The sequence below is a fragment of the Conger conger genome, chromosome 4, assembly GCF_963514075.1.
Source record: "Conger conger chromosome 4, fConCon1.1, whole genome shotgun sequence".
Lineage (NCBI taxonomy): Eukaryota > Metazoa > Chordata > Actinopteri > Anguilliformes > Congridae > Conger > Conger conger.
The window spans coordinates 23737197-23762260 of record NC_083763.1 but is presented as its reverse complement, the minus strand read 5'-3'; the positions used below and the strand labels follow the sequence as shown (position 1 = coordinate 23762260).

At 42.4% G+C, this 25064-nt stretch overlaps 1 protein-coding gene across 1 annotated transcript; it reads right to left on the bottom strand.

Annotated features, from left to right (window-relative positions):
• Positions 1-241: 241 nt before the first annotated feature.
• On the bottom strand, positions 242-24177 carry dipk2ab (divergent protein kinase domain 2Ab). The gene is made up of 4 exons (XM_061240311.1): positions 23698-24177; positions 17464-18323; positions 7351-7654; positions 242-573 (listed from the first exon to the last, which is right to left on the bottom strand). The coding sequence occupies exons 2-4, from the start codon at positions 18115-18117 to the stop codon at positions 242-244; spliced, it is 1290 nt and encodes a 429-aa protein (XP_061096295.1). The 5' UTR covers positions 18118-18323; positions 23698-24177.
• Positions 24178-25064: the final 887 nt, after the last annotated feature.

The window sequence follows — 25064 nt, the reverse complement described above, 5'->3', positions numbered from 1 at the left end:
CATTGCAGAAAAAATAAATAATTAAAACAAACACAAGTCGGGAAAAAACAACAACAAAAAAAACAGTTAGAAACACAGAAACGTGATGTAAACGGAAAGAGCCGACGCGCAGCCTCAGATTCCTGGGAGTCCGGTTCCAATGGTACGATTTCCAATGTGAAAAAAAGTCTGCTACCGCCCTGGAGAACGTGGGGTAACCGCAGCCAGTGCAGACAACCCCCCCCCCCCCCCCCCCAGTTCACTACCTGGCGCCGTTCCCCAGCTGCGTGAGGTAGTCGCGCAGTTCCTTAGCCGCCTGGAACCGGCCGTAGCGCTTTTTGGGGTTGGCGCACTCGTCCAGCAGGGTCTCCAGGCGGCCGTCTTTGGCCACGTCGGCCGGGGGGTCGTGTAGGAGGCCGCCCGTGGAGCCTCGCCACGTGGCGTACCTGGACAGGAGGTTCTGGCAGACGGCGTAGTAGTTGTGGTCGACCGTGACGCGAGAGCAGAGGACGTCCTTGGAGAAGGACAGGCAGGCCTCCTTGTCGCACTCTTCGAACTTGCTCTCGTACCAGACGTCATAGTTCTCCGGCTTATCTGCGGAGAGAGGGAGGTGTTTGAGTCAGGCTTCCTTCGGCAATTTCCCCATTTTTTCCCACATTAATTTGGAGTTTCCAGCAGTGTTGTCGTGTTGTAACCATCGCACCCGCGCTAAGGCCGTTATGCCCTGATACCCACCATTGTGAAGAAACAGTGGCCGATGCACGTTTTTAGCTGTGCGTGAACTTCCACCTGCATCCTACAGTTAAAAAGCCTCTCTTGTCCAACTTATTGATCCCTTTTAAAAATGAAATCCTTCAACCAAAAGCACCTGTGCCTTCTTTTACAAGATGAATCAATGACATTCCTTACCTACTCTTGAAAGTTCAAGGGACATGGGTTTTCAGTTGCGCTCAAGTAAGCAGAGATAAAAAGATAATGCCCCTCATATTGAACACTCTATAAGAGAATACTAACTTTATTTTGAAAAAGACTGTAGCATCTCCAAAATAAAAGCAGGTTCATGTTTTCTGTGACCAGATATGAATTCAACATACAAATTCCCCCCAACCTACAAATTTCCAAAGATTTAGAGTTTTTCCTTACAAAGAATGGACCTCTTTATGGACCTCTAAAAAAATCACATTTCATGCTGTGATGCCTTTTTCATTGCACCACCCGGCGAACTTTAAATGGTTCTACTGGCAAAATAGTATGAAGCTCAAATTCAGAAATGTGATATCTCCATAATCGTCTACCAACACATAGGAAAAAAAATAAAATAAAATCCAAGAGGTGCAACATTCTGTAGTGAAATGGCCAATAAATCCACAGATTTTGAATAAGAACTAAAGTGAATATTTATATTAATAAAGTAGGTCATGCAAAGGCAGTCAAACCGAGACTGAAAATCAGCACAAATCATAATGTCCCAACTCCTCTTTATATCCATCATTAAATAAAACGGACGGTTTGTCCATTTTTCCCCCCCACAAGTTTATCGATTTCTCGGAAGCTCACCTGACACGAGAGTGTTATATAGCTTTTAGGGACTCGCACACACACGGGAAAGAAGAAATAATTTCAATTACAAGCAACCCTTTGGAAATGCCTGTACAGGGGGGATCAATAGCGGGAAAAAATAAATCACACAGAGAAAATACAATCGCTGCAATTTAACGCACTCCTCCCCTGCATCCAAGCAGTTCAATCAAAATTTTTTACCAGTCCTCTCCTGGCAGTGCACCTCAACAGCCACTTCTAACTCAATCAATACATCAGATGAAGATGGATCTCTGTGCGTATAGCATGAAGAAAAGACTGGGCAGTGTGAATGCATGCAATTAATGTTCAACCGCAGCAAACTACGTACATCAAAAAGACTGACATTTTGTAACCGCCGCGTATTCGCAGTGGCCTTCCCTTATCATTTATAAATCTCCCAATTGGAGAAAATGGCTAGGAAACCACAGGAGGCCTACACAATTCTACCAGCCACTTTCAAGGACAATGGCAGAGCGATACTTCACAATTTCTATAAGGTTTTTATTTCCAAACAAGAGTTGGTAAATCTGAAGATATTTTCACTACCGAGTCTCGCACTGCAAAAATCAACAAGGCAAACATGCTGGTGCTGGTTAACCCAACACCATTCCTACCCTCTCCATATGACAATGGTGGAATAATTGTAAACAGTCTCCCATAAATGATGCTTAGAGTGGAACATCGTGGAACCACATCATTAGTGTGTATGCTTCTGAAATTGTGTGTTCTAATAGTCATCATCATTCAAGGTGCTAGGTGTGAAGGTACCATCAAAACAAAATGTATTTGTAACGCATATTTCATAAGCTATTGTCACAACGTGCTTCACAAGAAACCCGGGCCTAACCGCGACATGAGCAAGTCTAGAGCAACTGTGGCTGCCCAGTGATATTTCAGAAGAAACCTTGGACTCGAGGGGGGAGCTCATGCTCGTCTGTCCTGACAGCAAGCCAATAATACCACTCCACAATACTCTATGGCTACAAGCTTCTCTCAGCCTGTCTCCAGACAATAACTGATATAAACCTGATTATAAAGGTGCGTTCTGACCTCCTTATTCATTTTAGAAGAATGTTCCAATGTAGTGGGGCTCAGTCGGAGAAAGCTCCATCAACAGTCAGGTTTTTAGATATTCTTCAAACTACCAAGTAGCCTAACTCCTGAGAAAGGACTGAAATTGTGGGCTTATAGGGTAAAAGCATGTTAGTTAAGTACACTGGCCTAAGTCCATGCATAGCTTTAAAAGTCAGGAGCAATACGATAAACTCTGTCCTATACTTAATCAGTTGCCACTGAAGTGAAACTAGCGATGGGGGAATATGCCCATACTTCTTAGTTGTAGTCAAGATGCAAGCAGCTGCATTCTGCACAAGCTGGAGATTCTTCAGCAAGGTATTAGGGCTGCCAGTTAGCAGGGCATTACAGTAATCTAGCCTAGACATAACAAAAGAATGGATCAGTTTCTCTGCATCCTCCACTGATAGGAAGTGGCTATTTTTAGTTATGATCTGTAACTGAAAGAAAGCCAGTCTGGATGTGCTTTTTCATGTGTTTAAGAAACAACATTGTGACTAACACGACAGAGAACAAGAGGTAAATTGCTTTCCAGTTTAAAAGCCAGCTTGGAATTCACAATTCATTGTGACATAAAGAAAAATGTTTCTTTATGTATGGACCTGCAAATACTAAGCATTTAAGAAATGCGTAATTTTACACTGACCTGTCACACCAAAAGGACATTGTGGTGAAAACACATACCGTAGCCATATCACCAAACTGTCTCGGTTTAGTAGCAGTTACAGTAAAAGCCCACATAATGCAACACATTAAACCTGCACTTTATTCAAGTATGGTGTACTGACACAGAGCTAAAGTGAGCTAGCTCGAGAAGCAGCGATTAAAACATGAGGGAAAAAAAAGAAAGAAATGTGAGTAGTAGTCGGAATACCTAGCTTAGCATGTTGTAAAATAATCATCAAATCATCATAAAACAATAGTTTACCTACTATAAATTGTATGAAATGTGTGTGCCAGGTAGGGAATATGGTCACAAAATTTGGAGGGCGGAAGCTCTGAATCCAGCACAGTCCATTACCAATTAGCACATTTTTAGCAGGTTGCCCCCCTGGAAGCCCACGGGAACAAGCAACAGAATACCTGAATGCCACACATCTAGACTATTCCAATGTTACACAAAATAACAACAAAGTAATTTAATTAAAATTCTCTCATAGATAGGTTGAACAGCAAAGTGGTAGAATTAGCCAATAAGTCCAACCAAACTCACCATCAGATTTAATATTAAATGTGCAAGCAAGATACAAGATAAGATAAGATAGCAAGATAAATTACAAAAAAAAGGTACAATAGGTAAGTTTTTTGTGTGAAGACCATTGTGGTTAGCATTTATATAGCACCTTTATCCAAAGCGTAAATCCCTTCCTATTATTGAAAAAGGCTCACTGACATGTTCACTCACCCTCTCCCTGTGTTTATAGTTCTTAAATTAGGGTTTCAAAATATACAGTTGACGGACCGACACTTTGTACCAAAACACTGTATCGCTGTACAATAACTTTTTATACATTTTAATTTTTTTAAAGACGTCCAGTGGAAATTATCAGAAAGTGAGAGACCAGTAAACCAGACATCACAACATAATTATGCTTCCATCTGTGTGAAGGGAACCGGAGAAAGTGAGGTTGAAAACTATTAGAGCAAACAATCAGGGAATCACCTTTCTTCAAAACTCTGAAGGATTGAGAGGGGAGGGGGATTCATGTATGGCAAAGTTTATAGCTGATTTGTGTGCGCGTTGTGTGAGGCTAAAGCAACAAATCTTTTGATAAAACTTTGGTTCTTAGATGTGCTGTTGAAACCTAAGGGACACTTTTACTAAAATGTATTTTGTCAGGTTCATTTATGGCAAGGAATGCCTCATCTAGGAACTGACAAAATAATATAAGTAAAAGCATCCCTAGCACATCTAAGAACCAAAGTCTTATCAAAAGATTACTTGCTTCAGCCTCACACAAAGCACACAGAAATTTGCTACTGAATACCATTCAATTAAAAGGCAATGTTTGAAATGATGTTAAGAACACCAAGTACTGAAATCCCCATTCTACGGCAAAGAATATCGCTACCATGTGACAAGGAAAATCATAGAACCTGGATCTCCACAAACCAGTCTTACAGTTTTCAAATAAAAACTTTGGTTAATCATTTTCACACCAAGGTTTTCAGAAGAAAATAGATACTAAATAAAAAATATTGAAACAGGAGGAAATGTATTGAAATAATAGTATTCCATGTTTGAACATAACATACAAGTGATCTGTGTTGTTTATTTTATGCAGCCTCTTGAAATTTACTAAGGGTGCCAATAATTCCGAAAGCCACTGTACATGGAAATTTAAGACTCATCCTTCAACTGAATGTCACAGGTTGAGCATTAAAATCTAAAGACCCTGTGGTAAGGCATGGCCACTCTAGGCCATGACTGTCAGGAGAGCTTTGCAATGTGGTGCACGATGAAGTAATACAACCTTACAGCAGGGTAGACACCGTAACAACCCAGATTTGTGTAAACATAAAAGGGCCTGTGTGTCTGATTTGCCTAAAGAATTCTGTTTGATGTTTATGGGGGGGAGAGAGAAACAGGCAATAGCCTTATAATCAGATTAAACAGTGCAGGCCACTTTGTAACAATGAGACATCGCATGCACCATGAATGAAACGATAACCTGAATTGAAACAATGTCCCTCACTGCCATAAACCGCATTCTAAAAACGAGGCATCCAACAGGATATGGAAAAAATATTAACAGACCCCTTCTCCAGAGTAATACTGTAGACAGTGCCAAGAATATGTTTAATTCACTTTGCATTTGCCGTACAAAGACAGAGAAACTCCATTTTGTTAAGCAAGTTATCCAATATGAGCATAAGAAACATAAAATATGAAACCTCGCGCTGTGTGAAAATCAAGAGTAACCAGTAATCTGGCCCATTACAGAAGATGATTGATTCTTTCCCACACCTTCGTTAAGCTTCTTATGCATAACTGGTCTTTAGGTGAAAAATGAGCGATCAGTCTCACATTTCTCACAGTGCAGTGATTTTGGTGTCAAACTGCACTTGGGTCATATTGATAAAATATTCGGTTCAGGAGAGCACTCGGTTGGTATAACAGCCAAGAGGTTTAAAAACATCCACCATCCATATCCATTACATTCCACACTGCGTTCCTCATTCGTTTATCACCCCAGCTCGTTTCCGCATCACACGCAAGGCACGTTTTCCGTTTACAAACCGCCTCCCTTCTGCGTCCAAAGTAATAAAATCAGTCAGACATGGTTGCAAATGGTCTTAATAAATTTGTGCAAGACCCATGAAGTGTAAATAGCCTCATGTTTGACTGAAAAGTAGGGGCCGGTGGCACTTTTCCGACAGTGCGCCCGTTATGGGAATCGCGTAAAGTGTGATGTGGCTTACTGTATGTACAGCAATATGAATGTGTGTGTGTGTGTGTGTGTGTGTGTGTGTGTGTGTGTGTGGGTGGGTGTGGGTGTGTGTGGGTGGGTGTGGGTGTGTGTGTGTGTGTGAGTGTGTGCACATGCAAGAGTGAGAGAATGAGAGAGAGAGAGAAAGAAAGAGCGAAAGAGGAAGTGAGATGTAAAATATTATGGTTCCAAATAGTATCGTCTACTGTGAACGCAGAAGGGATATGCGTGACACTGTGAAACGTGAAACAATAGTGACATGGGAACACACTCCTGTCACTTGCGACAAATCAGAATGTTAACTTTGACATGGGAAAGTGGCACCGCACTACAGACGCCCTATGACAAACGGAGGAAATGGAAATATTTGTGAAGGTTTATGTCAGATGTCATGCAGCTTATGTAGGCATAATGCAGATGTTACGAATTTCACCTTCAAAGTAAATGTTACCATTTGACTAGGTTTAGACTTTTTTTTCTGCCGCGAGCCAGCTGAAATAATACTGCTCAATGAACCCCCTTTTCCGGTACAGGAACAGGCATCTCCAGGGACACGAAGAGACCTACATGTGTCACTCGCTCAAGCGGCTGACGCGCTCACGCACGCACGCGGACACACGCTGACGCGCGCACAAACAAAGACAGACTCGCATCTGCAGTCTGCAGACACAGACCTTGTACTTTGTCCAATTCTGACTGAAGGCATGTCCTTTTATCTCGTGCACAGCTCTGCAACACCGCGACAGGCATCACTGCTAAAACTCCTTCCTGCTGCCATTTCAGTTATATTTTAGAAACGCTACCTTTTTTTCCCCCCTGTTACTTGTCAGGCGGGGTTCTGCGGGCTTCAACTATTTTGGTGCTGCTCCTAAAAACACTGATGATCGGCTGCATATTCATGTCACGGTATATCCACTTATGACCGACTGCAAAAAGGGACACCAAGCCAAATGACAGATAATGTTCACTTTTGTGAATGTTTAGTTGTTATTCATTAACCACAGAATCAGTCTGACTGCACATTCCCACAGCTGGAGATCTTGAACAAATCAATTCTTAGTATTAAGAAATCTACTCGAATGACTGCTTCTGTATCAAAGGCTGGTCGGAAAAGTATAAGTGGCAATAAAAGCTGAATCCTGAAGCAACAAAATCCTAATGTGCCAAGAATATGGAAAATGATAATAGCAATTTGATTTAATTGCTCATCTTCCAAAGTATGGTGGACATAAAAAAATAATGTCAAAGTTATGATCGAGAGAAAAAAAAACAAAAAAACACTTACTTTGTTTTATTAATCTTTTATCGGCCACAACGATGTTTTCTGCGTCCACAACAATGACCTTTCCGTCCCGTGGCCCGACGGCAAAGTTGTCGAAGCTGACGTCCAGGAGGTAAAGGGCGAAGTCGAAGTCGTTGTTGGTGAGCTGCTCGGCTATGTCCATCAGCTGCTTGGCCAGGTCCACGCGCTTCCCCCAGGGGGCGTTGTAGAAGCTCCAGAGCTCCTCCCCGACGTAGTTCACCGCCACCATCCGCCCGCACGCTCCCAGGTACTTGGCAAAGGGCCAGCCCTCGTCTGACGGAAAGCTCTGTGGAGAAGAGACGAGGGGGACCGTCATTGTACATCTCATTTAACACTCCCCCACTGCAGGTTTTATTTTTCTATTCCACGCCACGCACGAACACATCAGCCTGTCGGGCGAGATTAACTACTGTAATTCAAACAACTCTCTGAAGGACTCTGCTACACCGGGGCTTTTCATGTAAAGAACATTTCAAGATGGCCACTGTGCCAATTTCTCAGTCTACCAGTGTGCGAAAGCATGGAAAATGTTGTATTCCCAAATGATCACGTTTGTATCCAAGATGCCGCTGTTCTGACCAGCACGGCAGCATGGTAGGTACTGCTATCTTTGCAGTGCTTGGGAGAAGAGGTAGGGTAGAGTATCAGAAGACTGGATAAGAACATTATTTAGGGTTACGGACTAGATGACAGGCAAATACAGAAAAACAGAAAACCAATTGCTTTCTTTACCAAAAGAAGGAGAAAGAAAAATGGACGAAAGAGAGTAGGCAAATTTTTCTTACATTCATTAGAATATGTTACAGGTAAGAGCCCATTTTCAGCAGTCCTAGAAGTTATTTTGCTAATATCTAGGGTGCATTTGAAGGTACATTTAATTTCCCTTTTTGTGAAATGCATACCGCCAGTTGGTGAATGGAAACAATATTTCCCATTAATGTAATTTTGTCACAGTAAAACACCAAACTACAAAGAAACTTACAAAGCTAAACAAAAAAGATTTAAAGGCTTGAAAGTAGGGACTGACATCCACAGCTGGACAGTCTGTGTTTAGGGAGAAAACATTTTTGAGGTGAACTTTTCATACAAAATCAGAAATATTCAAATAAAATAACCAAAGACATCGGTCAATCCCAGATCTTATTCCTTAAATTGTGTGTTCGAGAAGTTATGGGTCAGCGTGAGAAGGTCAGTTTGTGGCAAAGGCCGAACAATGGATCACATGTTCATTGCTCACGCCAAATGTCCGCATTGGCCTGTTTCTGAGCCCGGAAATGCCCTTCATTAATGTGACTCCTTCCTTTAGTAACTGGTTCTGCAAAGCCAAGGCACTTAAGAGATTAGTCATAACAAAACAAAAAAACACTGAGAATATCTAACTGTGCCTCCATTTATCTTACTTGCACGGCACTGTGTCCTGTGTCGTTACGTTTTTGAATGACAGATCCTTAATTTCATTCCCCCCCCCCCCCAAGATAAACTTGAGGGTTAGCAAGAAAACTTCAAGTTTTGCTTGCCTGAGCACAGCTGCAACCAGGGAACTTCAGTAAGCACAAAAACTTTGCATTATATGAAAGATGTCAACAAATCTTAATTCGGTTTCACTTCACAGCCGTAAAATCCAATACCCGTTTCAATTGCAGAGAGGAGAATTAAATATTCATTGGACATTGGTATTAAAAATTTGATGTGCCTCAAATTATATAAAGAAATAAAACAACATAGATCGTAAAAGAGGGGTCTTCCCTCCTCAATCAACTGTACCAGCTGGTGCCCAGACACAGTCACGTCCTATGGGCTCAACGGAGCGCTCTCCAGAATGATTACACAGCCATGTTGACAGGGCCTTCCTTCAGTGCTGGATATTAAGAGTCATTCGCCAAGCCGTGTGGAGAAGCTGAAATGTGAAACGGACCCTGGGTGTAATGTTTGAGATGGCTGCCACTGTTTGTCAGGGGCTCGCCGTAAAGGGTAGGATTATGAAGCCTGCAATAACGGCCATGACTCGACTCTCACCAGAACAAACTCTGCCCACATTCAACTCCAGACAGTCAAAAGTCCCAATAGACAATACGAAAAGAGTGGCAGTCTTTGCTTCATTCCCAATTAAAGGACAACTAGTAAATGTAAAAATTGTAGTATCAAAACCCATCATTTTCTTTTTTTAAATTTTGACTGCCAAGACCGGTAGCACTTTGAAAAAGCAGTTATTCCGGCCTATATGACACATTGTTAAAAATAAATGTATGTATCACTTGAGGAGTTCAATAAAATTAAAAATTAAAAAATTTTCATACATTTCATAATTTTGGTTTACGATGCAAGAATCAGTGTCCTATGAAATAGTTATATCCAGACCATATTATAAACTGTTATATCTTATATCCCCATCGTATCCCTTTCTTGTTAAGACACATCTATTGATATCAAGAGGTGGAGCGAACCACAAGGTTTTCATGCCACAAGGTTTTGATTGTAACAGTAAAATGCTGAAGAAATGTAGTAGACAGTAACTGAATATTTTAATCCACAAATGATTCTGTAAAAGCAGTCATTTACAAGGCTGGGAACAAATTACTAACAACTAACTTCCTTAATTGGAATCAACTATTAAAATTTAAGTTCATGAATTCTGTCAGAAAAGGCATATTTTATGCCAATACTGTACATGACTAAGTCATTACATCTACAACCCAAGCCTAGATCTACAGACAACCAATAAGTGCCAAATGTGAGCCAAGAACCGTGACAAGAATGTGGAGGTTTCAAATAGACATCTGGTACATATAATTGGCTTGAATTATGATATGGTATTCAATCTACACCTAGACACTTATATGAAAAATAAATGCGCCAAAATGCACCTTATCGAGCTATGCTGTGAAGCATAATGTAAAAACACTATGGATGGTGAAGAGCTGTCCGGAACAAAAGTATCAATTTTGTCATTATACACAGTCCAAGTCTAGTACTTAATAAATGTACTGTAATAAAGTTATTTACTTTACTGATGTGTGACAACCATGTAATTCAGTCCTAATGGATGTAGTTTTGGACCTTGAGAAATATCTAACACATACTACAAGAGCAATAAGTGCAAAGTTTCAGCAAAATTGGCCAATTCTGCCAAGAAAAAATGAATGACCAAGAAAGAAAAGGACAGGGTTAAAGGCATGGGTATGAGTCATGATGATTGAAACGTTTGCAGCTTGCAAATTACTAAAAAAAGCCATAACAGTTAACGTCTTACCACATTTGAATGCGCACACACTTACTGGAACTGTGCAGCTAGTTATCAGTATTATTTGTTGCACACACTTGGTTTACGTTCTTCTTTCTGCAGAATGAAGAAACAACATGGCTGGATGGGTCTTGGGGAAATTGTGCTTTCTGCAAAAATTGTCATTCACACACGGTCCCTAAATAGTAACGTTCCAGAACATTGTCTGCTATGGCTGCATGTGTGAAAAGGGTTAGTCATAACCACACTCATGAGGAAGGCTTTTGGCAGGTGCTGTTTGTTTCCTTGTGCACCACCTGGATCAGGCTGAAGGGAGATCAAAGGATAGCAGAGGAAACTTGGGACTCTGAACCCTGCTGAACATATACATAAACAAGCACAAAAAAGTCTGGAGGCAGAGAAAATATTCCTGAAAACATGATCTGCATCAATTTACGGTATTGCACGGGTGAATAAATTATACATACATATGGTTGTCCTCTGTCCTGATGTACTATTTGGTTGCCCAGATTTGTAATAGTAATAATATGCTTGGGTTGATCTGTGATTTTAAGCACTCTTGCAAAGAGATTGTTAGTGCAGACAAAACAACAGCAGGTACGCTAATGTTTGAGTCAATCAGGCAAGAGAATCTATTACAGTATTTTGTCAAATGAGAAAAGTGGAGTCCTGTAATATTGTCCAAAATCAGGTTGAGAAAACCGACTCCAAAGAAATTGTGAATAAATAATTACTGAAAAGGTGGCATTATCCTGAAAGTTGAATAGCTGAGGGATGATTTGCAGCAGTAAACGGAAAAAGGTCAATTTTACTGAAAATTGTATTATTATTTTTTTCAGTGGAACATAACCTTAACTTAACAGGCTTTAGCGAGCAGGTCATATTTTGTGTGAAGAATCAACAAAGTGAATTGTATGCATGGAGGATGTTAAGTGTTTCGTTCTATATTCTATTTCTATGGGTTGAAGAAATGGCTGCGACCACACGTTTTTATGATAATGAAATGCATTGCATGTAACAAAATGTAGCCAAAATGTATATATTAACCAAAATAAAATGGTGAACTTCCTGTGCGTGGTGCAGAGCTGAGACTGAATGGAAAACTGCTTACTGAAACACGTGAATTTCCCTGAGATTCAAACCGTGGCTGGATGTTCACTAATCAAGGTCATGGTTATATAAAGTCTTCATTCCATTCAAATTCTACATGCATAAGAAAACAGAACCTATGTGAAGCCCAGACTGCTAGGGTGAGCTTTGTCAGTTTCCCTTTTTCAGTGATTTTCTCCCACATTCGGCAGTTCCCCTGGACTTTAGAGGAATGTGCACGGAGGGAGCCATGTCAGAGTGTAATTTCACCTCTCCTTGACAACGTGGGTTATGGCATTCAGAAATGCTGATGACCACATTTCCAAAACAAAACCTTTCTGTGGTCTAATATTTGGAAATGCCCCTGCCACGAACAAAACTTTTTCCATTTCACAATTTCCTATGATTCAACATCGGCACACACCGAAATGATAAAGTTCAAGACAAAGGCAGAGGTGCTACATTCAAATCGGGTTTTGAAGTCAAACTGCACACAGTTCTTTAAGCATTTTGAGTCTGGCTGCCATTTTCACAACATTTCATTTTCCCCTAAGTTAAGCAGGACAAAGATACGATCCGTAGGCAATATGTGCATTCTATTTTGGTAGAAACATATTGTGGCTGGGCTGCAGAACAGTAGCGTCCTATTGGGGACATGCAGAGAAACATTCAATATCGCAGGCCTACCTCGTCAGAGAGCTAGTAAACAAACCATAGAATTGGACAGCGGGTCTCCAGAGAAGGCAGAACAAGCAAAAGCGAAATGCTGACAAACTCGCAACTGTGGCCCCTGCGTCTGCTGACCAGAAGTGCCCCCGGCATTTACACCGCTTGACCGCAACAGGACCGCACTGATGGGAGTTAAACGGGAGCCAGAAAACACAATGCGTTCGCACTGCCAACCCCCCTTAGGGGAGCTATGGGGATGGAAATGGTATGTTGGCTATAGATGCAACACACTACCTCACAGGGGTGGGGGGGAAAAGGCTGTGCTTTGACCATAATATTGTTACTGAAGATGTCAAAGTGAAGCAGGCTTGACAATCGGTTGTTAGATACATTAGCGGAGCAAGTTAATGTTCCCCCGTGCTAGTCAAGGGAGTAGCAAAAAACCTAATCACTCTCAGCTTTCCTGACGATAAATGTGGCCGTACACAAGCTGAGAGAGAGAGCGCACCGCACACTCAACACGACGCCGATGTGTGGAAAGGCAGGGAGACGCCGAGCTGGCAGCTGACTTCATTTGAGCGGAACCTCGTGGTAATGAAGCGGTTTCTGTGAAATACGCATCACTCGGCCCAATGAGCTAATCAAATGAGCTTTTTTTTTATTTTTTATTATTGCGTTTATTTATTTATTTTCACACGCTGATAACTTTAAAGCAGAGAAATTCCGCATTTCGTCCAGCGCTGCTCGCCCGAAAAAACACGACGTGTCCCCCCGCTCAACATTAGAAGGGCCCCTTTTTAAAATCGCAGACCCCCACTCTGACCTCCCGCATCCGAACGGGCAGCCGCGTCTGACGCTTTCCTGCCCATTAAAGTTTAACCGCAGTCAGCCCGGAACAAACGGAAGGCCCCACAGGGGACCGCTCTTCCTGCTCTTCCTGGCAGATGGCCCCCGACAGGCGGGCCTGGCTGCTCTGAACCGAGCGTGCGACGGGGGCCGCAGCACCGCGCGCGCGGAGTGGGAGGATAATGAAAACCTGCATTAATGCGCCCGCCAGAGACTGGGCAAAGGTTAGGCGGCAGGGCTTCGCGTGGGCAGGGCAGGGAGGCCGTGACACGACCGAGTGAGAGGGGGAGACTTGGGAGGACGGGACAGGGCTGATTGAGCCTGAAAACAGGCCCTGGCAAGGCCTTCTGAATGCGAAGCCAGGCTCCGGCAGCTGCGGTGAATGATGAACCCTGCGTCCTCATAAATCCAGAAGTTTTGGATTCTTGGCCTCCAACGGGCTAAAGTGGCAAGAGAACATGTTGCGTCTAAGTGTTTTTAATTCAGAAAACCGGTGGAGTGTGGCTATACAACGGCATTGAACTACGGATTCGAATCCCAGCCGCATCCTGCCAGACCTTGGCAGATAATATGCTGAACCAATCACTCCTCAGTGTACAGTGAATTCTGACCAGATAAGAATGGTATATTAATCATATTCCTTCATCTACTCTTGTAATGTGTTTTAAATCCTCCATCATGATTTTCATAAACCTTTAACTTAAAGTCCACACACCTTGTCATTACACAGCTGCAGAAGAAGATGAGTATTCTCTTTGATGAGCGCTGGACTTGCCAACACAATGGGACATCAAGAACCTGATGGTTTCCAAGACAGAGAGAAAGCATCCAGGACACTGTCGGCGTTTCTGTTGGAGATTTGTCTGTGGAGACTGGTCTGAAAGTTTCTGGCGGTCGAGTGTCTCAGGAGGCTCAGGGAGTCAGGGGTGCAGGAAGTGTTGCCAGCGTTTGTCTAAACAAACACAGCCGGTGCATGCGCACAGAGCGGATTAGGAGGTTCTCCAGCCGCCTCAGCCCGCAGCCCGATGACCAGTGGAGGGGAGCGGTCACAGACTGCCCCCCTGTCCTGTGCTAACAGGATTCGGTCTGTAAACAAAGGCCTCTCCAGAATAATGAAAGGGTTTGAAGTGCTTGAGCACTCCGCACAAGCAATTTCACATGTACAATGTGCCTTTATCCTAGCGCTGAAAGGAAAATCGTTAAAAAGTCTGAGGAGCGCCACAGACGCCTCCACGAGCCTTCGAGAGGTGCGTCTCGGAGAACGCACCAGCAAGTTGCGCGAAGAACGGGACACGCCCGGACGAGCTGTGAAAACGCATGTCCCTGTAAGCTCTCCTTTTCACAATCCTCTTAAAAGGCTTAGGCACGACGCCACGGCTAACTTTGTAATGTTATGGAAGCCAAAGAATATTTATGGCTTAATCAAGATTCATGAATTCAATACAGGGAGCATGTAATTTATAGTGAAAACTTAATTTGTTTATTTAAAGAAAAGTAATGAAATGTATTACATCCCTAAACATTTTGCGATGCGTTACATAAATGACTCAAAGATAGAACTGCAAATTGTTAGAAAAGACGTTGAATGCACCCATGCTTGTCGAAGGAAAAAAGTGGGAGTGTTCGATCCTGTGTGGGCAGGGCTTTCTATAGTTGAGTGGCGATATCACACTGGGCGTTGGGTGAAATGCAGATTTTGTCTGGAAGAGAAGGGCTTCCTTGACTGGCATGGCCCCTGAAGGGCCGTCACGCTGCATTCAGCCCAAATGAACAGATGGGACCACACTTCAGAGCGAGGTGGCAGTACAGGAAGTACAAACACAAACTTCACTGGAGGGAGAAGTCTGCAAGTTAACAGAACATCTGGTTGTTCATAAAAGAAATAGGCTAGGCATTACGAAATGAGCCAACTTTTATTTTACGTTTAACCAATATATATCAGCATAAAACATCAACTGGCAAAGTCTTACTAAGCAACTTCTCATAAAACTTTGTTTTCCCAAAAACATAAAACAAATCTCAGATAAGGATAGAATTCGATATAAATTGAATAATGCGCTCAATTTGGCAGCCATTCTGATATGTTAATTGTTTATTATAGATCTTACACCAATTGAAACTATGAAAGGGAAGGGACAAGTGAAAAGTTACTTTCCCAGTTTTAACCCAGTTTTTGCTATGATCCACATTTGTAAGGCTCTGGAACCAGACATCTGGGCTTAACTGTCCACAAGGATTCCCTTGTTCTTCAGTTCATTTTGTCGGAAAATATTTATTTACAGAAGATAAATGATCTCTGGACAACAATGTGAGACTTCAGAAGCAGGGAAAGTGTGTGCCAATTGAACAGAGAAGACACTAACACTACTGTTGGCCAAAACAAGGGATTGTTTTCCCCACAAAACGTTCAGCCTTTTTGTAGTTTAAATACAATGACTGGCTTCATCGCAAAGGCTGGAAAAAGAAGCAGTCTAAAGAAGGCTTTTGTTCAGTAAAATTGAATTTCTCCCAATGTGAAAAGTGAGGAAATTATTCCGAAGCTCTGGGAGTCAAAACAAGGCGTTTGAAAGACAATGCAGCATGCGGCCACATTCTGGCAGCCTCCTGTTCTGAAAGAGATAGATTTCAACTTTAGTTATAAAGATGGATCATTTTCCAGCAAAAGTATAGGACAAAGAACTGAAAAACAGCATCCCGGAAACACCGCCGTTTTTGTCTGTACCTTTCTCGCGCTGCGCCACCTCTCAGTGGACCAGATTAATTCTTAATGGCCTTGTGCAAATCCCACTTGTTTCCTGTCAAAAATGTAATTTCTCCCCCTTAGCACAGGGAACAGCTAAAGACACTCAGTCACTTCACTGGTGTTATTCCCAGCTTCCCCGCCTGGGCACCATTATTTCCCCCACCTCCGACCCCCCCCCCTTTTTTTTTTTTTTTCTTCTCCCACACGCTGCAGACGTAGGACCTCCCAGTAACTGACGGTTCACAAGTTCAGAACCAAATAAACAATTCATGAGTCCCGTAACCGCACACTTCCAGTCAAAAAGTCATAAAGGGGGGGCGAGCTGGGGGGGAGGGGTGTGTGAGGCGGACAAGGTAATTTATCACAGCACCAGACTGAGGCGTAATGGCATTTCAACGTTGATGGAATTAACTTGACGTGTTTTGTGTCTGTGTGTGTGTGTGTGAGAGAGAGAGAGAGAGAGAGAGAGAGAGAGAGAGAGAGAGAGAGAGAGAGAGAGAGAGAGAGAGAGAGAGAGAGAGAGAGAGAGAGAGAGAGAGAGAGAGAGAGAGAGAGAGTGTGTGTGTGTGTGTGTGTGTGTGGGAGGGGGGGGGGGGGGGGTCGCAAGAACCACAAGGCTAATCAAATTTTATAGATTGCACTTCTAAAGGGCTGATCTTGCCTTTGTCTCCCAAAATGCCGAGCATCAGTGCCTCGATTGAGAAACAAAATCGGAGGCCATTTCGCATATTGTATGCCTGTACACAATTGTCCTTTTGTTTGTCTGACCCTTCAAGACTGGAGGTCAAATCCAAATGAAATTGGAATTGATTGGTGAGCTCTAAATCAATGCAGGAAATGCAGGTGGAAAACAGCGCTGAATGGAAATCATCATTTCTACACGACGTCGTGGGGGATAATATCTGTTAACATATTGAGTACAGTATTTAAGATCAATTTACGTTTAATGACTTTGAAAGAGAGCATGAATAGGTATGTCAGCAAATGGCACTGCGGCGATTTGGAATTCATTAAAGTGAACTGACCCAGCTTTTTCCTCTAGCACATCGAAGTGGCCTAATTTCCACACCATCTTTCCAATTTCATGGAGACAAATCTGGTGGGAGAGAATTATCTGCACCCATTAACAGATGCAGGACATAAAGAATCTACAGTGCCTTATATACAAGGTTAATATGCAGAACCACCAGATAAAACCGCTTTCTGTACAGGCAGAAAACATTTCCGGAAAGCAAGTTGGTTCGGAAGGGCTTGCCTGGGAAATGGCGTGTATGACAAAAGAAAATCACGCTAAACGAAAGAGGGGGGCCGGAGGCGGTCACACGTCATATTTCACGGAGGCTGTGCTATTCTATTTACAGCGCAACAACCTAGCAGGTTCCTTTCCGAGTGCAATACCGCCAAGGGCATTTCAAGCACAAACGGTTCCGTCAGGCTTAAAAACTTCCGACAATACATCACAAGCTACACTTCTGTCAAAACAAAATGGGCGAGAGGGATAACGTACCTGAAGCACCAAGGGTTCGGGGTTAAAAGCCAGGGTCATCAGCAGCTGCATGCGTTCGGTGTCCTTCAGGTTCTTGAGTAGGAAGCTCCCTGAGTCTTTAGTCTCGGCGTACCTCCGCACCACCCTGTCCAGCAGCCTCTGAGACGGGCAGTGCACCAGGTCGGACCAGCCCTCCACCACATCGGGGGTCAGCAGCCTGACGTCCCCGTTCAGCCGGGCGAACTCCGTCTTGTACATGGCCTGGATGAGGTCACAGCGAGGCCGGCCCGTGGCCCGTTTGCAGATCTTCTGGTCGATGTCGGCCAGCTCCTGATTGGAGCCCAAGCGCTTGAGCACCACCCTCCGGGTGCCTTCCCTGGGCTCGCCGTACTGTGCAAAATAGACGTTCTTCACGTTGAACATGTCCAGGAACCTCAGCCGGCCCCAGGTCTCGAAGGAGACCTGCCCGTTCATGAACTTGCGGCACCAGCTGGTGCCGAAGCAGGCGGGGCACTTGTTGAGGTTGATGAAGCGACGGTCGGCGAGCTCGTTCTTCTGGAAGGAGGCGAACAGGTTGTGCGTGTTCATCAGGAGGACGACGAACAGGCCCACCACCAGCAGCAGCTTCAGGCACCGGTAGAGGCGGCCGAATTTGAGCGGGATGAAGCGCAGCATGATCGCATAACACGCGGGAGGAGGGGGTTGTGGGTAAAAGTCCGTCGCCCGGGCCTCACTGCTTTGCCATCGTCGCGCTCCGTCACCGTCTCATCGTGAGAGCAGGGATGTCAAGAGAGTCCCGGTTTCAGGTTTTCCCAAGAGCGTTCCCACCCATGTTCATGGCCCGTCGGCACCCCGACCATGTGACACTCCCGCGATCAAACCTGCAATGAACAAAAGGTTGTAGATAATGGTCAAAATGTAAAGATCAGCACAATGTCTACAATGCTGCAGAGCTGGCTCTTTTCCTTTAATGGATAACCGAAAAGCGCACACCAACCCTTTCCACCACCTGACTCGTCCTTTAAAACATATGGGCCAATACATGTTCTTAAAGAAAAGGGGGGGGGGGGAGAAAGAAGAGACGTTTATAGACTTCCAAATCCTTTTACAAATTGGAATTGCTTGGGTCATTTCAGAAAATTCTATTCTTTCTGAACTGGAACAATATGGATCTTTTCCAAAAAAAACTCTAGAGTCTGCTCCCTTGCTTTTAGTGCAAAATCTACCTTGTTTATGAAGGGTGTGACAGGCCTCAGCAAACAGGGTTGCTTTTCACTGCACTAAAAATTAGCAAATGTAGTTGCTAAACCCTTGTAAATCACATTTTAAGTCACAGCAACCGTACGTCCAAGGGGTAAATGAAATGGACCACACTGTATATCACAATTGCAAGATGCCCAGTCATTAATTTATCCTTTAAACTTATGGCCATGATTAGTTTTGGAGGGCAGAGTGGGATTCAAAAGGGGAAATTTAACCTTAGGTCAGGTATTCTAATTAATGGAGCCATCTTGATAGTTACTTGTGTCAGAAAGAATTAACAGAAAAGCGCAAGCTCTTTATGAGGCTTGGCGCGTACAGCAGTTTTGCCTAGCAGAGAATCTGGGAAGCAGGGACAGAGAACGACATGTCTGAGAGGGCTGCTGTCAGCGGATATAGCTTCGCATTGCAATAGCAGCATTAAAATGCCAAGAATGTATCAGAGACACCTCTGTAGCCAAAGCGGTGTCCAGAAAACGAACACCTGCTTTCACCATTTTCCTTCAGAAAAACACTACTGACCATGCAAATTACCACTCAATGAGCAATCATTTGGTCATGCAAATTAAAAAACAACAAGCTAAAAAGGCCCTGCTCTCAAAAGTGTGTGTGACTTGGACGTGTGCAAGCGCTTTAGATTTGCATGTAATTAACACTTGCCAGACGTGACAATGACGATGTCTGAGCTCGAAACCAGAACAGCGCCTGAACGCAAAGTGCCTTTACCTTCATGTGAGGGTTTCTGGTCTAAGCACAGCATCCCACTGATTATGCATAGCAAATTATAGAAGATGAACTTAATGCACTTTCAAACATTTGAAAATGTGACCCTTGGGTGTTTTTATCTTCCCCTTTTAAAAAGGCAGAGCTCACCTCTCTCCATACAATTAATAACTACACTCAGAAATTATGCATATCTTACCGATTACCTGTCACCCGACTATTTTCTTCCATTTAAATTAGGGTTGGGCATTGTTAATCGAGTAACCGGTTCACAGAAATGGTCTTAACCATTACATTTTTTTATTATCATTTAAAATCCTGCATTATAGTGATAGCTATAATTATTAAATAATTAAATGCATTTAAAAAACATTTATAAAAACATTCTTAAGACTCTTCTATATTTTGATTGTAGTTGTGGGTAGCCTACAGCAGTGGGGTCTTGCATTTCAGAGTAGCCAAATGAACATTAAATCAATCCTACAGAATTTCTTCTTTTTTAATTTTTTTTTTTTAAACACATGAACCAAGACAACATAACTAACATTGGGAAATTAATTAAAACGCAAGGATCCTCATCTGCAGAAAGGTCAGTGGGTTCAGCAAAGACTAGCGGCAGACTCCTTCCCACACGCTGGAACAGCCCGAGCGTGGCGTGACGCATGCGTGCGTGTCAGTTAGCGCCTCACACGGGCGCCGGTTACACGGCCCCGCCGGATGAAAGGGTGACAACACATTTACCTTCTGGAGAAACGAGCGGCGGAGCACGGCCATCTGGCCTGAAGCTGTGGCTGCACCTCCGTTCGGGTGGGCCCGGGCAAGCCGAGACACGCCGGAGAAGCAGGCCAAACGCCGCAGACGAACGGTGTAGACGAACGGCGGCACTAACCGCCGCGCCGACGCCCTTGGCTACGCTTTCAGAGGTGACGAGGGGGCATCTGGCTCTCAAAGCGCAAACACACCCTTCTTGTCAGCGGCCACTTACAGCGGGCGAAGATAGTTCTGCGATGTTCTTTTGCTCCTCTGTCACGTGGAATGCTCAAAGGCAGGCTACCAGGCCAAATCTCGTCGTGAAAATGGTACAGGACTCCGGATGACCTTTTTCCCTTAACCTGTGCATCAAAGATGCAGGCCTGCTGCAGGCTAGGCCAAACTTCAAATATAGATGGGACTGCTGTATAAGCTAATAACTGAGTTGAAATTTTTTTTCCCAATAACCTCCTCCCCGCAGTCATCTTTGTGTGCTATATATATATATATCCATGATCCCTGCCGACTTGCTTCACTACTGGCTGAGAGTCAATTGCCCAGGTGTATGGCATGGAAATCTTTGCCTCAGTTAATATTTTTAAACTTTTAAAAAATTTGGCTTCACTGCAACAGATGTGCAGACCACATTTTGGGAAATAAATTATATATTTTTGATATAATTATATAATACTCTGTTCCAATCCGTACCCAAGGATAGTGTATGGGACTCGTCAAAACACAACTGATGTGAAACGCAGGCATCCTTAGCTGGATGGATCCAAGTTTAAAGTGTTTTGTCTTCAACCCTTCCAAAAGCCTAATCTGTAAAGGGGATTCAGGCAAAACATTTTCACTCCATGTTTGCATTTTTCCCTTTCACTGCAGGCTACTGTCAGACTATATTAAGCCTCAGCAGCACCCTAGTGTACCTAGTTTAGTCTGCGTAATGCACAAATGTCTACAAATAGCTACATGAATAAGTCACGTTCAATACACAGGAACACAACAATCAAGTATAAGAAACAAAGGCAAATTAAAAATGCTAAATTTGACCCAATAAAGCGTGGGCATGTGAGTGTCAGAAGAAGGTAAGCTACATTTTCTCTAATGGAACCAATACTTAAATCATAAAAAGCACAAGCTCCACAGCGTTTCCACTTTCCTTCTCTAGTATTGTGCAGCAAGTGCAAAAAATGAAGAACTACAGTCTTCAAGGCTATCGACTGAGGAAGTCAATACTGTTTGATCACGAAACCATTCAACCATTACTGAAAGGCTGCATCCAGGATGAAGCTGCAATACAGCAGAAACAATCAAACTGGAATGTGCAGGATCAAAACATAAAATAGATTCAGATTACAAACCTAAACCTAAATTAATGGCATTCCTTCCTCATCACAAACTGCAAACAGAACGCACAGCCAGTTTTATGAAAATATCGATAAACATCAAGTTCTTGTACGTTGTTGCTGCTACAAATTAAACAAAATCCAAATTCAATACATATCCCCACTTGCCCAACCATGAAAATTTTAATTATCAACAGTCCAATTACTTCCATGTTGCACCTCTGCCAATCCCAAACATTTTTCATGTAGTGAGCTGAATAATGACTTGAAACAAACTATGGATTACGAGACACGTGCTGACCAATAGAATCACAGAGCAGTAACAATTGCATCTATGCAATCGGGAGGCACAAATGCTGTAGTGAAGAACACAATCAAGTACATATAGATTTAGAAGGGTAGAAAACTACACATGATTTACTGACAAGTTCAAGGACAAAACAGAAGTAAATAAGGAAAAAAGTATTACGAACATGCATGTACTGTAGCTGAGGCAATGCCAGACACAGAATAGAATAGAAATGTCCTTATAAATCAAGTGCCAAGAGAGCAGCATTGCTCAAAGAAAAATAATTGTCCCAGAGACGTATAAAGACAATTAAATAAATAAGACCTTTTATACACAGGTTATAGAAAGCCAATCATTTGAGGGGTTTCTATTTTCTTCATTTCCAAGAAAAAAAACTAACACTAAATTGAACCATCAGAATTGGGTTGCGTTTTGTTTCTTCAGATATTTCTTGGTTTTGTGCTGGAGATGGTACTCTCTAAAAGGACCAAAATGACATTGCTTTAACTTCAGTTCAAGAAAGTGCAATTTCGACTGTAAATCGGTGTAGTTTTCGCTCCATCATACTTGGTCTCTCACATACAACCAAAAGCACAGACACACAAAGCCTGACAATAACACTTGATTTGACATGTGGGACAACTGTAGAACCCTTTCATTTATTAAAAAGACAACTTCCTATGCCAGAACATCCTATAATGTAAAGGGATAGATAAATAGATAGATAGATAGATAGATAGATAGATAGATAGATAGATAGATAGGAGAGAGACAGAGCATGGCCCCGCACACACAAAATCATTGATGAAATTATTGACAGACAAGGATAAGCTTACCCAGCGTTTCAAATATCTGAAAACTGTGCCACGAAATAGAATACCATCCCCATTATGAGAATGCACAGCCGTATTGTCTCAGCATAAAACAGGTAGCCTATCAAGGCAATGTTAATGTAGATGCATTCTGATTTTTCATAATCCAGGTCTTTACCTCATATTAAGCACTAAAATAGGGTAAGGATGCATTTGACCTTTCCCCATTTTATAAAAGGGTAGAGGAATATAAATATATATAAATTGGCTACTGGAATATTACGAGGTAGGTGACGATCCAGGATTAGATTACAGGGAAATTGATAGCGACTTGACGGCTACCGTTGCCATAGCCTACATTCTCCAGAGCCATCGGGATGAATAGGCTATGTGGTCGTTAAACTCTTGATTGAATTTCTTTTCTTTTTTTTTTTAAGTTATAGAACTGTTAATAAATAAGTTACATATGACAGAAATGCTGGATATAGATCAATCATTTAAAATCAGTTCAAATGTTCGTCTTGATTTTTTTTACATTTCAATGTGCAACAAATTGGCAATATTATAGCTATCAACTTCCATATTACATGTACTGGTTACATACGTATAGCAGCAGTATCAGCGGTTTAGGAAAGCACAATGCGAGACATTGGTAACTTTCAGAAAACATTAAAAAGAACATTAGGTCTATGTACTTGTCGCTACCGCTGTAACTTTTTGGCAAATGCGGACGAGTCGAGTTTTTGAACGACTTTCAGTAATAGCTACTACCACTGTTGAAGTTGGTTAAGGTTTTAGACATATGATAACCTTACAAGGACAAACAATGTTGATTTCATCGGTGCTCGACCTCATGCATCCAACTCGTTAGCCAGTCTACAGATTTGTATGAATGTCAGGCAAAATTAGATGTTGTAGCCTAATAAGCTAACTTACCTCCTCAATATAATTAAGCATATTTAGCAACACAAAAACGAATAATAGCCTACTTTTTCAAATGCATAATCGAGTCGCTGGTGTACATAGTAGCCCATTTATTATGATAAACAAAATAGCCAGCTAGGTAACAAACCTGTATTCGACTTTCTTCACTCGCCGTGTCACGGAGTAACGCAACGCCTTTAGTTTAAATCAGCGCTTTTAGATGTTGCAACTGTTCTTCAAAATACAATTGACATGCCAGCTGGTTAGGCTACATTGTAGTATGAAATTTTAAGAGGAAAAATAAGGCTGCTACAGCTTAGAGCGTTCGGTCTGATGACGGTCTACAGAGAAAATCGTTAAAAACTCCACTATAAAGGTTTTTGTTATGATCCCGTTTGTAGCTACCGAAATCAACATTTGCGACGTCGTTTCTTAATTCTTCATCCACTGAATTCTTGTCGATAGGTATTTAATTCATACTACTCCCTTGTACAATTAGACTGTCTTGTTCTGTACATTACTGTTGTTTTTTCTTGTTTCTTTTCGAACTGCTTCTACTGTGAAAATCCAATTTCCTCCAGTCTTGCAATCTCAGTCCGACGAAGCGCCACAATGGATTCTACTCCGACTTTTCCAACACCGCGGGAATTGTTTTTACGACCGTTTCTGTCGCTTTACGTTAGTAGTTTCCAGGCAATCCTTTGTCGTTGTTAAGGTTCCAACTCCGCCCCTATTGCAAAATACTCTGATCACTGGTCAGATCCAGACGAGCGATTTTAGAATATTATCTTTTTTGTGATGCTGCAGCGGATGACAAGGCTTTCTCCGTCAAACTTTTAAGTGTGTTGAAAGTCTGCATTCTGTGATTTGATACTATCTGCTGTAACCTACCAATAGGCATATTAACTGCTTGCTTAGCTCAGTATCAGCATACGAAGAATAAGCTTGCAACCACATTTCGAGTATGGCACTGGCACATTTGCAGGTTTCATAGTTGCCATATCTCTACAGGGAATTGAACGCTAACGTGCATAATTATCTTGAGTCTCCCTGATGCATTAGCCTATATTTTCTGCTGGAACTGAACAATTTGACACAATAGCCCATGTATCTCAGATATGAATTGATCTTTGCTTTTGATGGATACGTGTTAAAATGGCACAGCATATAAAATATTAGGCTATTACAACAAATGAGTATGACTACACTGATTTTAAACATCCCCAAGAACATGTATCAAGTGTTGTTGTTATTGTTATGAGGATTGCTGCTGATTTTGTCAGACATGTTTTGCCTTTTTCAAGTTTCAGTCAGGATTCACAGTAGTTAGCCCAGCTCCAGAAACCAAGAACAGTGTAAGGAAGCACTCCCTTCACCTGCTTACTGATCTAAGATGCTGACCACTAATTATTTATGGTGTAGCCTGGTCATGCTTTTGTGAACAATGCAGCTGTAGGGCAGTATGAAACTGTATCTGGAGAAGGTACTGTACCAGCTAGTGTTGGTACTAGAGTA

Coding starts and splice junctions, on each gene's coding strand:
- dipk2ab (XM_061240311.1), bottom strand. CDS start 18,117: ATGCTGCGCTTCATCCCGCTCAAATTCGGCCGCCTCTACCGGTGCCTG. Junction 7,655..17,463: donor CCGAACCCTTGGTGCTTCAG/GTACGTTATCCC, acceptor TCTTCTCCACAG/AGCTTTCCGTCAGACGAGGG. Junction 574..7,350: donor TAAAAGATTAATAAAACAAA/GTAAGTGTTTTT, acceptor CTCTCTCCGCAG/ATAAGCCGGAGAACTATGAC.